Source organism: Mixophyes fleayi, chromosome 6, assembly GCF_038048845.1.
Source record: "Mixophyes fleayi isolate aMixFle1 chromosome 6, aMixFle1.hap1, whole genome shotgun sequence".
In the NCBI taxonomy this organism is placed as follows: domain Eukaryota; kingdom Metazoa; phylum Chordata; class Amphibia; order Anura; family Limnodynastidae; genus Mixophyes; species Mixophyes fleayi.
The window spans coordinates 91,157,737-91,173,890 of NC_134407.1; the positions used below are offsets into that span (position 1 = coordinate 91,157,737).

At 36.8% G+C, this 16,154-nt stretch overlaps 1 protein-coding gene across 4 annotated transcripts in view; it reads right to left on the bottom strand.

Moving 5' to 3' along the window:
- The window catches only part of CCSER2 (coiled-coil serine rich protein 2), a 94,720-nt gene that overhangs the window by 60,267 nt on the left and 18,299 nt on the right, over positions 1-16,154 (bottom strand). For 3 of the 4 annotated variants that reach the window (XM_075217029.1, XM_075217030.1, XM_075217032.1), the window contains exons 2-3: positions 12,964-14,335; positions 7,257-7,453 (exon numbers count right to left, since the gene is read on the bottom strand). In XM_075217029.1, coding sequence (XP_075073130.1) covers positions 7,257-7,453; positions 12,964-14,296 — 1,530 coding nt within the window. In that variant the 5' untranslated portion in view covers positions 14,297-14,335. The remainder of the gene's footprint in view (positions 1-7,256; positions 7,454-12,963; positions 14,336-16,154) is intronic. The other variant, XM_075217031.1, reaches the window with a different exon arrangement.

Sequence of the window (16,154 nt, forward strand, 5' to 3'; positions counted from 1 at the left end):
CGTATAGTCTGGTTCTGGGCAAGCGCAGTTTTATCTTGCGTATGATACACTCAAAATCGGCAAATATGTGCCTTAATGAATTAGGCCCAATAACGGTGTCGTAACTTGCCATTTCTGAAAAATGTGCTGCCAAATTGCTTTATCTTCTAATTAAAGATGACATTTTTATAGTTTCAATGGTTGCCACTCTGTTAATCGGTTTCCAACGTTGTCATTGAAATCTTAACGCAAATACAATGTTGATTGTTGTACTAGAGACTCTTAAAGCAGGCAGGTCAAGCTATCCTCAACTCTTTAAGCTATGCTACATCTCCCTAAGGTGTGCTTATAAAAGTGAATTTGGGCGCTTCTGTGCAACATACTACATTATGTTCTTTCTTAAGTCGTCTTCTCTTTTGTCAAAGCTCACATGGCTCAACTCTGAAACTATTTTACAAGCAATCTATGAAATTTATAAATAGAACGCAAATACATAATAATTCGATGACCGTTTCTATTTAAGTGTCTACATTCATGGGGGAATTCAATTGGCCGCGTTACTGCCGAAAGTAAAGCGGCCTGCGCACTATCACTGATATTACGGTAATAGTGCGCATTACTGTTAATACGGTAATCTTTAACGCTGGTTTTTGCTTGCAGCCAGAAATCAGGGTTAAAATGACTATTACCGGTAATAGGTTTAACCATGCGCTACTTCAGGGGGGTTTGAATTCCCTCCCTCAGTGTTGTAAAACAAAAAAAATAATTTTTCAACCAACTAATTGAAATTGGTGAATAGGTGTATTTACCACTTGTATTCTATAGCATGTCTTCCAGTGAATCTTCTAAAATGTCACTAAATATTAATAGTTAATTATTATTAATATTATTAGTTCAGCCCAGCACACACTTACCCCATGGTCCTCATGCCACACACAATTACATTTCCATCTGACAAAAATCAATTACTGTGTGACAATAATTGATACAAGCAGGCCTGTGTTTCTTGGGCCTGTAGTAAACCAAGCACATCCTATAGTGCAATTATACATATGTCCACACCATTCATAAAAGCACTGTCACCACAAAGTTGTTGTCTGCTTAATTGTGCCTAGTACAGAGGAAGGCAGAAGGTAGACACATTTCTATTACCAAACTGTGCATGCATGGAGTGAACTTAAGAACTAATTTGCAGTATACAGATGACTATATGATTGTTTCAAAACAACAATTAGCAGCTATGTTTGACCAGCTCTGCAGGGTTTGTGCATAACAACCACCACAATAGGAAGATGGTTATGGATACTGCTCACTAATGAATTTATACTCAAAGATTTCTATCTAGACAAAGCTAAGTTACAGTTTAGTTGAATCTCCCAATGTGGACATACACACAGCCTAAAAAGGAGATTGAGGGATATTGGCACGGCATAATTATGTTTAATGATCAGTATTAGATTTGAAATGGACTTTTTTTTTCTTTACTACACAGGACAAAATTTAAATTTATTGAGCTGTAGCAAAAATGTAAATTTACTTGAGACACTCTTGAGGAGTTAAAGCAGAAGCCATCTAAAAGGCAAAGTACAATAAGTGAAAGAAAATAAGGATCAATGATATATTTGTCCTGAGAGTGGAACATTGGTTAAAAGTAATTATTGCGAATTAGTAAAAATATCACTACTATTAGTAGAAAGTCATTGAGGTGCGCAAAATGTCAAATTCAATTTTCTGATTTTCCTAAGTATATTTTGTAGTCTGCTCTCCAGATTCCTGCAGGGCTCACTTCTATTTTCTCAGCTAAATAAAAGCTTCTTGCAAAGCCACTGTAGCATGAAAATCAGATTGAAAAATAAAAAAAGACATACAGCGAGACAAATAAAACAATGCTCAATGCTTTCTTTTTGGTTCATGTTACATATAATATGAAATAAACATTGTAACTTTAAACATGTATTTTATTTATGAATATCAGCCTGATAACCCTATACACCACCAAACTAATGCATAATCAACTCAAGTCATCTGTTACTGGTAGACAACAGATGAGTGAGGCTGTAATAATATCCTTCAGCATAAGGGACATCGGAGGGTGGGAGGGGGGGGGGGTTTAATTAGACTAGAGTCATGGTGGTACAATCACCATTTAACAGCACAATACAGTACTAATCTATTTGCAATCCCTGCCTTTAAACAATACTTCTTTACAGACCAAGTAATAAAGACCATTATTAGAAAACGCTCACATTTTAGTTACAGTAATGTTACAACTTGATGCAATGTAGAGCACCACTGACACCACAAGAGGGCAGACATTCCAATCGACAGACACTCCCTGTTTGTGTACACTGCAATGCCTTTTAAAGGGGAGGCTAATCACATTTAAACAATACAACAACATCTAACACTGTGTAGTAACCAAGTGGTTCATTATTAGCTTATTTGACATATTCTATATAAAAAGCCAAGGGACACATTTCATATATTTACAAGAATACAAATTATTAGACTGTGCTCACTTAACATTTCGATCACTCAGCTTTTCCTTAAATCAGAGTCAAAACATAGCTAAGCTAGAAAACAAATGCAGGCCTCATTCATCAGTTGGCCACTAAACCTAAAAATGCAGAGGACTAGAAACAGCATACTGTAGTAAGACTCAAAAATTGCCTGGAGACAACCATCCTCAAACACAGCACACAAGAAAAATGATCAAACTAGCCTAAAAATAGAAAGGAGCTGGTAATACAGAGCAGATATATTCTATAATATAAAAATAATACTTACCTCCAAACGAGTCTGCAGCCCTGAACCTCCAAACTAGTCTGCAGCTCTGAACCTCCAAACTAGTCTGCAGCCCTGAACCTCCAAACTAGTCTGCAGCCCTGAACCTCCAAACTAGTCTGCAGCCCTGAGAATTAAATCAATCTTCTACACTATTGGAAGCAGTTTAGTACTTTATACTATCTCATAAAAAAAAAAGTTTATCCTCTATATATTCCTACTTACTATCTGTGATCTTGCCTGGAAAAGTAGGCGAAGAAAGTCAGTCTTGCTTTACTGAAGAAAAAAACTCAAACAGTGACATGTTTATGGCTGAGGAGGAGTGGTCAGTGGTATGAGGACATGTAATAGCCAGATGCCAATCCCAGCTCATACTCATTTGTAATAGAATACTGAGCCTTACACAAACACCAAATGCAAGCTAATGGAGACAAATGGTAACAGATATTTTTTGTTACTATTTTAACGTACACAGTGTTTTAGGACCATTTTTCTTTAAGTTCAATTAAATAATTAAATATATACTATGCGCAGCTCCTGTTACCGTGGATTTCAGTGCGCACCCTTTAGGGTTGCAAAGGGAAATCCGCAATGTTGCGGTACCATATTGTCACATTACACATGCAGCCGTGTGTAATCGCCAGACCTGCTTGAATATGCCCATAGTGTGCCATGAGCTTCAGCTAAGAATCATTGGTTTGTTCTTCTCACAAAACTCAGAAGTTTAACAATCACCAGCAAATGGCTTAACATCTGCATAACTCATCTACACCCAGTTTCCCGAATACTTTTTTTGTTAACGTTTTATATATTTTTTATTTATTTTATAACCATAACACTAGCAGAAAGTGAAAAACCTTAAAAAGAACTCCAACCTTCAGTAAAAATGTTAGTAAATATGGTTATTAGGAATAATTCTTTACAACAGCAGAACTTACATGCTCCCACATACTCTCATTGTTCCAAAGCTACTACGTCATTCATTCATGCAATAGCTGCTAAGCAGTAATGGTTTGCAAAAGAAGCGGTCACCTTTGGCCAGGCAGCTTGTTGTCAAACCCCACCCCATATTTTTTAGAGATAAAAAGAAAGTGTCAAAAAGCACTGTCTCTCAGCGTGTCTGAGCAAATTAGATATTGTAGGGGAGAGCTCTCTCCGTCACCCAGCAAGGGAGATGAAAGGTGAGAGACAGTCAGGGGGGTGGTGGAGTCCGTGAGAACTCACACCTGATGCAAGAGGCAGCAAGCCTTCAAAAGGCATTGAAGGATTCTGTGTACAATGTGGCAGATGCAGTGCTATTAGAGTTCGATTTGTCAGTTACTGGAAAATGAACGATTGTGTTTTGCTTGATCTCCCCTGCATATTCAAAAGCTCTTGTGTATGACTTTATAGGTACAAAAAGGCTATTGTATGCAAAAATGATATATATTCTAAAATGTTAATCCTACATTTATGCTACTTATCACGTAATGTCAACTTAATAAGACAAGAGCAACATACTTCACACTCTCCTTGTAGAAACACCTTTTCCAGGCCAGTATTTTTTTCTTCCTTTTTTATCAAGGTTAACAAAATAACTAAAATGTTTAAAGTTTCGATAGACAATTATTCTGTTAAAGCGAAGATCTTTTTTAAATCTATTTAAGCAGTATGGAAGAGAGACTCCTACATGGACTACAAACACCCAATTAAGCCACCTCCAAGTCATAATTATTGATGTGTTTATTTCATACAGACTATCAAAGTACACAAGTAAAAAAAATATATATTTTAAAATAAACTGGCATGATTATCCCTGACTTAAAATAAATTCACTGGGTTGATACTGAATGGCAGCTATCCATGTCCCATGCTGTCTTACATGCTTATAAATCCAGGGAGGTTGCTTTGTATAGAAAGAAGCTTCCAAAAGAGTTTGTTCAGCTTCAGTAAAAACTGGTAAGGGTCCCCTGGTGCTTTGTATCAAGAGAGCAGGGTGGGCTCCACACACAAGGCCCAGACCGGGTCTTCTGGCCTCCCTATCTCACAGCAGGCTAATCAGGAGTTGCACCTGGGGAGGTGCTGTTAAAATGCAGCTAGACTGAGGATTCATTGCTGCTATTCACTACCATTTACCTCATGAGAATACCTATTCCCCCTTACTAGGTGTGTGTGTGTGTGTGTGTGTGTGTGTGTGTGTGTGTGTGTGTGTGTGTGTGTGTGTGTATATATATTTTACACAAACGGATCAGCCGCAGCATTAAAACATTGATTATCTCCCTACAGTAGCATCTACAAAGGGGTGGGATATATTAGGCAGCAAATGAAATGTCAGTTCTTGAAGTTGATGTGTTTGAAACAGGGAAAAATTAGCAAGCGTAAGGATCTGAGCAACATTGACAAGGACCAAATTGTGATGGCTAGATGACTGGATTAGGGCATCTCCAAAATGTTAGGTCTTGTGGGGTGTTTCTGGTATGCAGTGGTTAATACTTACAAAAAGTGGTCCAAGGAAGATCAACTGGTGAACCAGCGACAAGGCTCATTGTTGCACGTGCAGAGCTAAGGCTAGCCTGTTTGGGCCAATCTCACAGACCAGCTCAGTAACACAAACTGCTGAAAAGGTTAATGCTGGCTATGATAGAAAGGTGTCAGAACCACAGTGCATCGCAGCTTTCTGCATATGTGGCTGCATAGCCACAGACCCATGCGTATGGGGCTGCGTAGCTGCAGAAGGTGGTCTGGTCTGATGAATCACATTTTCTTTTACATCATGTGGATGGCCGAGTGTGGGTGAATCATTTACCTGGGGAAGAGATGGTACTAGGATGCACTATTGGAAGAAGGCACGCCAGCGGATGCAATGTGATGAACACTGTTCTGCTGAGAAATCTTGGGTCCTGGCATTCATGTGGATGTTACTTTGACACATACCACCTACCTAAATATTGTTGCAGACCAGGTACACCCCTACATGGCAATGATATTCCCTGATGGCAGTGACGTCCTTTAGCAGGATAATGCGCCCTGCCAAACTTCAAAAATTGTTCAGGAATGGTTTGAGGAACATAACAGTTCAAGGTGTTTTTCCAGATCTTAATCCTATCAAGCATCTGAGGGATGTGCTGGAAAAACAAGTCAGAGCCATGGAGACCCCACCTCACAATTTACAGGACTTAAAAGGATCTGCTGCTAATGTCCTTTGGTAGTGGACACAGACACCTTCACAGGTCTTGTGGAGTCCATGCCTCAAAAAGTCAGAGCTGTTTTGGTGGCACAAGGGGAAGCTACACAATATTAGGCAGGTGGTTTTAATATTGCGGCTGATTGGTGTGTATATATGCCACATCATGCAAGTGCTTAACTTCTTAAGAGTGTTCCTAAAGGTTGCCACTAGATGTCATTAGCAAACCAATGCAAGGGAACAAGAAATGCAAATTAAAAAACACACTACAAAATACAAATCTGTAGTAATGGACTAAATACCAGATATTTTATGTACAGAAAAGTGTGTTTTATTAAATACTTGTCAGTGAAAGGCGGATATTTTAGTTGCCATTTCTTGTATCTGACAATACAATTCCAGAATGACAATGATCACTTTCTGGTGTAGTCAATTTAACCTGTCAAAGCTTGCCCAGATTTAAAACCAAAATGCCTCAAGTTGTAAAGTCGGATTAAAAGGAGATTTATAAAATAGATATTTGAGAAGCCTAAACCAAACACTACTGTCATAGCCATGCATTCAAGACAATTACATTATAATTATTAAAAACTCACACAAACTGATACAATGAAACAAACAATTTTCAAGCCTGGAAGCACATTTTAAATAGCCTGCTATTTCAAAATGAATATATACATCTTAGAAGTACCACCAAGTCTAAAATATAAACTGGTTTATGTAGAAGAGATATGTAATATGTTTTATATTAGAATACAACCAGACTGATTGATTGTTTGATTTTATTTTTTAGCATGCAGGTGTAAGTTGTAGCAGGTATAAATGAAAACTGCATTCCAAAACAAAATGCATCACAGTGGACATAGGCACCCAAACATGCAGTGATTTTTGATTTCAGTTAGCAGAGCAAATTAAAAACATCAGTTTGTCAAAAAATAAAAACTTGTATTTGCATATTTTATAGTTTATCTTTAATATATTGCATTTTCGTTGTAATTATTATTGAATGGTTCTTTTAATATTAACAACTATTTATATTTTAGTTTTAGAGAGTCTATTGAAAACTGAAAGCACACAGAAAACACCTAAAATTAGTATTTTCGTATGCGCAAATGTACTCCCATCATTATGGGTTGTTCTAGAATTTCTCTCCCGTTGCACCTTTTCTCTGAAATGCTCTACCCTCTCTCATCCTTAGAGATCGTGCTTTTTCTTTTTACCATATATTCTTACTTGCTTATTATTGTGGATCTGTTTATGTACCTTTTTGTTTAGACATAAGAATTCAAAAAACCATGTATGGAAAAATACAGAATCTGTTAAAACATACCAGGCTATTCATTTCGGATGACTCATAGCTTCCACACGGATGAACATTTCCAATAGGCTCCATTCCTTCTTCATCCCACATGTATGTTCCATCAGAACTGTCAGATGGAGAAAGTTCAAGAGATGATGGGTCTCGATAATCCATATCTGGAGAAATCTCTCCATGAGGACTGTTGTTGGCTTCCCCTTCATTTTTAGCTTTAAAAAAAATATATATAATTCAAAGTTTGATAAAAGCATTATGATCATGTGCACACTCTCAACTTTAAATGACTTGTGTGTGACTGCCACCATTTATTTTCTAAACAAAGGCTTACAAATTTGTTTTAGAGAAGAATTTTACTCAAATTAATTAGCTTTATAAAGCTTTAATTTCTAAGGTGTTTTGTAGCCAACTATAAAAAATAAAAGCATAATACTATTATACTTTAGATACATGCCAACTTGCAAACTCTGTTCTTTAACATCAACAAAGTAGGTTTAAAAAAATCTAATCATTCGAAAATGTTAAGCCCCCTCATTTGCCAGGCAAGAAAAATGAAACAGGTTTAGTTGCCAATGTTATTTTTTTGACCATTAATAAACTAAAAAAATGAAACTTTTTTTTTAAACTGAGAATAATAAGAATAATAAATAATAACAATAATATGGTTAGTGGCAGTACAGACAGACAATTAAGATATCATGAAACATGACATCACATTCCAATCCCAGAATTCCCTCTTAACCTATACACAGTTGACAAACATGCCTGACATCTTCTGACAAATAAAACCAAATATTTTATTGACTATAGTATTTTGGGCAGATTAGAAATATTTATATACTCATAGGATGTAGCTTACAGAAGGGCCAATAATGCATATGTTTAACAAATATACACAAAATATTATAATTGCAGTTGGGAAAAAGCATGTTTTTGAAGTTCAAAAATCCTTTCCAGGACGTCTTCAAATATACCTTTTAGGTCACTAACAATGTTATTGCTATTTTTGTACATTATAAATATCAAAAGACTATATGAAGAAACTCCTGGAAAATACACAAAACATTTAATATTAAGAAAACACACTACCTGTATATTTTACATTTTATCCAGCTTCTAAGCATTGCCAAGGATCAAAACATTTAATTAAAAAAAAAAAAAAATCATCCACGTTCACCCAAATAAATTCTATAGGGCACAATTAGTGCATGCAGACAATGACTGAAGTCCACAGTCAGAAAAGTCAATTATCATTAAAATGATACTGATACACTTGAGAAGTTACAAGGGATGGCTACAAAATAGTGCATTGCCTAAAGAATGTTTGCACAAACATATGAGGGTTCTCCCTTTGGGACCTTGTCAGTTATTTCATGATCACCATTGAAAAAAAAAAACTGCAGAGGTTGCTATTGACAGAACTGCAGGTGCTGGAGGAGTGGATTCATCAGCAAAGAACCAAGAAATGGTTTTCAACTAGTATGTGATTAGCCCTGAAGCACCAGATATCATCATTGTCCGAAATGTATCCAGTGGCTGCCAATGAAAGGACACCCAGTAGACGGCTACACAGTGGATATGTCTTTGTATTGTGCTACATTTTTTAAAGGGCAAATAACCTTTTTAACTAGAGTTCTCCTTTAAAAACAAAATGTATGCAAATAATAAAGTGGAAACAAGATAGCAACGGGCTGATCTCGAGAAACATGTTTTACGGGCGAATCAAACTGGATCTATGGAATAAGAAATGCGACAAATAACAATACATATTCTTAAGAAACAAAATAACAGGCATGCACAAATTGAATTTTTTGTACTTAATATAGGTTTTGAATAACGTAAACAATTTTTTTTAGTAATATGGACATGATCCAGAAACCCACATATTATCTAGACCAGTGGTTCCCAACCGGTGGTATGTGTATACCTGAGGGTAAGTGCAGGGTCGTTCAGGGGTACGACAAAAATAATAAGTAATGTTGTCGTACTGGCCCCGCCTGCTCTGTTATTAGGGCTGTGAACATCTGGTGACCTGGTCTAAGTTTTTTGTAAACACAGAGAGCCAAGACAAGGCTGCGGCTCTCTGCACCTGCGCTGTTAAGTTGTTGCCGTTCAGTCATGTGAGATTATGTGGGATCATGACTGAACAGCCCATAGAGGAGGAGCTGCGACATCCAGCCGCCCAGAGAAGCTGTATAAAGGAGCCATTGCTGAGCAGGTATGTAAAGCGCATAGCCTGTCATTCCAACAGAAACGGATGAGGGGAGAGGCAAGAGGGAACGCCGAGACAATGAGGCAAGAGGGAACGCCGAGACAATGAGGCAAGAGGGAATGCCGAGACAATGAGGTACAAGGCATGAACGATGGCCGAGACATGATGGTCAGGCATGAAGGATGGCTGATCTCACCAACAATGTTTCAATCATGTAGTGATCTGTAGAACAGTTATTAGAGACTTTTCAGGTTTCATTTACACTATTATACATTAAGACAGGCAGTGAACAAAAGTGTCAGTATTTAAAAACAGCTATTTTAAAAACAAGGGGTACAATTTATAGAAATGGGTTCAAAAGGGTACACAAGTCGAAAAAGGTTGGGAACCACTGACCTACACAATTATAGGTTTATAATAAAGAAAATTATATTCTGAGCATTTTTTCTTGCTAATTTTTACATTTAGGCAAAGCCTGGAAAGTTCGGAAGATTTCTCCCACACACCCGAAAGAGCAAGCAGGGTCATTCCACATCAAATCAACACAGGGCTTCAAACTGACCTTTTAAGATTGTAATGAAATTTGGTATAACAAATACTGTCATGGATATAAAGAAAAACCCTAAATCTTAGGTTGACATGTGCACTGATTTTGAAGTTATATGCCTTTAAAGTGGAACATTTTTAACGAAAAACTGGCTTTTAATGTTTGTTTAAATTTCATTTGTAGCTCACCTGATTGAGCTAGAGAGTTGGGCAAGGTCTAATTTTATGGGCTTTCATATGATATATAACACAGCATCAGGTTTCAATAAAAATTAAAAGTAACATTTTAAAAATGTTAATTCTCTCAAAAAAAACATATTTTTACATTTTTGAAAGACATCTCAGAAATTGTTTATACTGTTTCTTAATATATCCCCATAGTTTTATTTTGGGATCATGATAGGATCATCTGCTACAGGAGCTTTCATTTTGGAATGTTTGTTAAAATAATAAAAATGAGAATTATCTAGGCCTGTTCATTATTTTTAATTTATCTACTTAAACAATCCCTTTTTATTTAAAACATGTGATCATTTTACATCTTTCACATATAAGAAAGCTTACTACAGATCATTCCCATTTGGTGCTGCTGATCTGGATGGGTGGTGCTACTTGATGCGTTAGAACTGGCTGAAGGCTTCATTTGTTTTTAGTATTTCCATTTTAGAAAGGGTGGTACATTCAACCTGTTGGAGTTAATGGATTCACCTTACACAACATCTACCACAGTGATCCATAAATCAGTCGGCTTATTTGGATATGATAAAGGTGGTGATGGACGAGCTGGATGGAGAAATGTCACTCACTTCAAAGTTTTCATCTTTCTCCAGTGGAAAGCCCCCATTTCTTGTCATAGACAGCAGTTACATACACTTTTGGTATTTCAGAAAATAATTTACAGATCCATTATAAAACAGTTCTCAACTCCTCCTTATTAGAAGTATGATTACCCTTATTAAATGGGTTGAACCAATAAGGTACGTGTCACTTTCCTCCATCTTTATTCTTCTTTACTTCTCTAAACCAATTTAAACACCAACCATTGCAAAAAAACGTTTTAAACCAATTTAAACAGCACAGCAGACTCGGACTGGGCTGCCGGCAAGTTGGGGGAAATAAGTCTCATGAGACTCTACTGAGGAATGAGAGGAGCATGTGCTAAGCTCTAATTGGAGGAGCCCATCACATGTTCCTCTGACCTGTGGAGATCAACTGCAGCCTCATGGGCTGTGCCTTCTCTTCTGCCTGACTGGGTGACTGAGGCTTCTTCTTGTGAGCACAGCACACAATCTCCCAGTCCAATACTCCGCTTTTTCAAATGTGACACAAATGGTCCAGGGTCAGGTTAGGTTTGATTGGGCTTAAATTAGTTACCAAGGGGCTTTTCTTCACTAAGTAAAGCCCATCCAAACCTAACCTGTCCCTGTAAAAGGCGGGTCTATTCAACAAAATTGAAGTGTCTATTCACATAGAGAATCTTCCATTTAAGTTTACACGCCTATGCAGAAGTGGGATAGCAGGCACTGTCTGTAAAATCTTGTCCAGAGGAACGTGCATTCCTCTAATGAAGTGAACTGAAAATAATATTGTTTTGTTGATTTTCTCAGATGTGTAGTGCCTCAATAAATACATTTTTCATGAATCACTCAAAACTGGAAACTTCTGTAGCAGATGATCCTAAATTAAACTTTGGGGATTTATTAACAACAGTATGAACAATTTTTGAGATCTTTTTCAAAAATTACAAAATATGGCTTTTTGAGAAAATCCAAATTTAGATTTTGAAAATGTTACATTTTTATTAAAATATGATGCTGTGTTTTATATGATATGAAAGCCCATAAAAAGAGCTTTAAAAGGAGACCTTGTCCAACTCTCAAGCTCAATCAGGTGAGCTACAAATGCAACTTAAACAAACGTTAAAAGCAAGTTTGTTAAAAAAAAAGTGCAACTTTAAAAGCCGTGTAACTTCAAAACCAGCTCACACATCAGCCTGCAATTTGTGGGTTTTCTGTACACCCTTGGCAGCATTTATTATACCGAATTTAATTGAAATTGGAGAATGTAAGGTAGAATTTTTTCTAAAATCGAGTTGATTTGATGTGGAATGACACAACATTCTCCCAGAGGTTAAGCTTAAGGATGCGATTCACGCCATTTAATCCCGCAGTGCAACGCTGCAAAATGCAGCGGCGGAGCAGCAACACAGCACTTAAAAACCTTCCAACACTGTCAAGTTGCATACATACACACAGATATACTGAGTGCATAAAGAGGGCCAATATTTCTCATTGTATAATATACAGACACTGCAAAACATGTGTTTTCCATCTGTGCAGTCCCTCCTGTAACGAGCAAGTGCAGATACTGAGTGCCAAGTCTTGCCTATGATAGAGCGGTGGGAGTCCTCTCTTTCATTAATCAAGACAAGTCAAACTCAACAAATTATGAAGAATATCTGACGCTCCTTTATGTTGGCAAATACCAGAGTACATGCACTGGGTCAGCCTCCTGCATCAGCAGAATGCTAAACCAGTTGTTATAGGAATAGCCGATGATGATAGGAAAGAACTCCTCCTCTGAGGCATTAAGTTTAAGTGCAGGGCTGTAGAAAACAAAAGGAAAAAATGAAGGAACGCAGGGGACATAAAAAAGGTGAAGTTATAGGTACATGGAAAAGATGACACGACATAGGGAAGACATGATTGATAAGTGAAGTGGGAGAGGTAGGGTAGCCTTACATCATATAATACTTATTTGTATTTTACTAGACTGATATTCAATTTTAGATGCTTTTTAACACAAGTTCCCTAAAGCTTCTGGCCCATAACTTAAAAATTTCCACTTCAACAACTGTATGTGTGTAAATGTTACAGGATAGACAGATATTCACACACTTTATGTGAAGTCAGCTTATTTTAAGATTAAATTGGCACACACACCATGACAAAAAATGGAATTTACCTGATATATTCATACCTATCCACTCATCTGAGCGATTAACGTTAGATTGCTTCTGGTCTTGCAATTTACCCAATGAACAGTCTGATGGCTGTTCTGGCAGTTTTTCCTCAGATTCAACCACAATAGTATTATTCCAATCTTCCAAGTCTATGAAGTCATCACTAAAATCTTCACTAAAATCATTCTTGTCAGAAGAGGACAAAGAAGAAATAGAGAGCTCATCAACATCTTCACTGCAATAACTATCTTTGTAGTTTTGTTCTTGTAAATCACAAGAAGAATTATCAAGTTCCAGGTCGTCTTGGTCTCCCTTGTCTTGTTCTTTTGTTCCATTTGACAAGGATTCCATTTTATCAGTTACTTGGGAAACAGAAGAATCTTTTTTACCATCAATGATGAATTCCCTAGGGCATTGTGATCGGTTTGGTTTGTTTAAGGATGGGCGGCTCATTTTGTAACCCAATGGAACAGATACGGCAAGTCCATTTGACAAACTAGGTTTCTGTAATCCTACAGATGAACTTGTAGAGTATGTCCTTGTAAAACTAGACTTCATGTGTGACTCATTACCATTGGGCAGACCATACTGTTTTGCTGTCCTTGGAAACATATTCTGTTTCAAAGTTGTTCGTATAGGTATATGCTGTAACTGGCAAGGCCCTGTCACATTTACTTCTCTGTTAAAGGAATGAGACCTGGTCATGGGTGCAGATGGAAGCAAGGAAGTTTGAACAGAATGGGAAAAGCTCTGCGATCTTCTAACATTGGAGAAAGGTTTGTCAATTGACAAAATTGTACTTGGAAAGTTTCTACTTGTAGCAGAATTAGCTCTTGGTCTGTGTAAACCTGCTGGGGGCTTATTTGTGTAAAATCCATTAACGTGAGTCTTACAGCCATTGAGCCCAGAATAGGAAGTCCTTCCAAACTGAGTACCTTTAGTAAATTTATTTGAACTAGATAAGTTTTCATTCAGGTCCTCTTTATGTGATACCAACATGTTGCTTTGCTTTGCAGTTTTTGTTGTTATACCTAATCTGGGAGAATCTTTTTCTGCTGCCATCTGGGACTGCAAAAATCTTTTTTCAGTGGCAGGATGAGGCGATTCTCTAGACATGTGGTCATTGTTTTGACATTTCAATTTTCTCCAGTTCAAAGAAAATGCTGATGTCCCATCATGGTCGCTGTGTTTCTTCCCAGCAAGGTTTGCTTTAGCTAATAAACCAGAATGTGTTCCATTTGGTGCTTGCTGCAAAAAGTTTCCTAATGGCTTGGCTCCACCAAATTTTGGTAGTTTGGAACCTAGAGAGGTTCGAACGTGAATTTTTTCTTCCATGAGAAAGCAGGTGCATTGGTATTTTCAATTTGCTGAGATCTACAAAGAAAGAAGAAGAAAAGAAGATAGCATGTTAGTACTATGAAGCCTCAGCAACATATTTTTTTTCATTATATATTCTCAATTAGTAGCAGGAACAAACAATGTATGTGGTATTAATGGTATGGATGAGCAAGGTATGCAATGAGGAAAGCAGAAATTCACCTGTTTTGGAATAAATGTAACTTTTACATTTTGATTGAGACATAGTTAAGAGGGGAATAGTTTACCATATGCAAAAAGGAAGACAAGTAGTAGCTATGGCTACAGAAAACATGTGACTGCTGCTCAGTACAGCCGTATTTAGAGCCCAAGAGCTAAAGAAGAGAGAAGGAGAGACTTAACATAATATTGCATTTGCACAAAGTCCAAACCATTATATCTTTTACATAAACTTTAACTTTGAATTGGATGTATTTCTATAATAACATGAACTATATCCTCCACAAATAATTATTCAGCATTCCAGTGATATGCTGTGGAGTACAATTATACAAACATTCCTGGTTATGTTCTAGAATTTAGAACAATGAGCATTGCCAAAATGTATGATGTAATAAATATTAGCCAAAAATTTAGTGTCATTTCATAAAACATAGTTATTTCAGTTTTAAGTTCAGGCTTTTCACAGTCTACAATTGTATTTTTATTCTTAACCAGTTGTTCACTTTACTAATATCCAGTATATGATGCAAGTGCTTTAACATGTTTGTTTACTTCCTATCTTAGGCCATGGTGAGGTTTACAATCCTAAAACCTCATAAATAAGTGTTATTTTAAACTGCTTTCAGGGTATTTTAAAAGCCTAATAAACGCATCGACACCAACAGTCCAAAAAATAATGTAAAAGAATGAAATGGTCCACAAACACATTCTTACTGAGAAACATTCGCCTAACTTTGCTTTGTTTCTGTCAATTTCAACATTGCCTGCAGCCTTCACAAAAGCTAATGGTCTGTAAAACAAAATTTTTAATTGAACACTAATTAATTACATAGTACACTATGCTGCAGGGATACTCAGGGACATGTAATAAATGTGCTTCCAACACTATGTTAAGGAGAGGACAGTATATGGTTGACTACTTTTTAGGCATTCATCTCACCAACAATAAATGTATTAATAGTTATATTTGTCCATTTTTGTCAGGAAACTGACTGTATAGAAGTTTTCTATGTTCGGTACCTCTACTCCAACACACACAGTACTGTGTGCAGAACTGTTTGATATTTTGGTTGTATTTCTCAATACAAAGTATAGGTACAAATTTTATTTTGGACTGCATGTAGCCTTGATGGCTCAGATGATTATTTTATAGTTTCCAAGATTAACCAGGAAAATGAGCAGATTCATACCTTAAAGAAAACAACCATTATTTTAAAGCCATTTACATGAGGGGGGAGGGGGGGGGGATCTATAATCTACCCAACCACAGAATACAACAGCTCCTTTGGGGTCTCTACCTCTGTGGGAATAACACAAGGCTCTGTTCTTGGTCCTCTGCTTTGTACACCTCTTCTCATGGTGAACCAATTCACTCATTCAGCCTCCAGTACTACATGCATGCTGATGATATGCACACCTATCTCTTATCACCTGACCTCTATCCTCCTCTACTATGTTGTGTGACCATAATCCCAAATAAGATAGTTCATAATGGAAATCAATAAAATAATCAATAAAAGTTCGTTCTATGTCAGATAGATCTCCATAAAGATAAAGTTCTTCCACATTGGGATAATTTTCAATGACCAATCTCCAATTTCATATCATATATGGAGGATGTGTGGAATTCCATAGTCATTTTATAAAAGGAGAT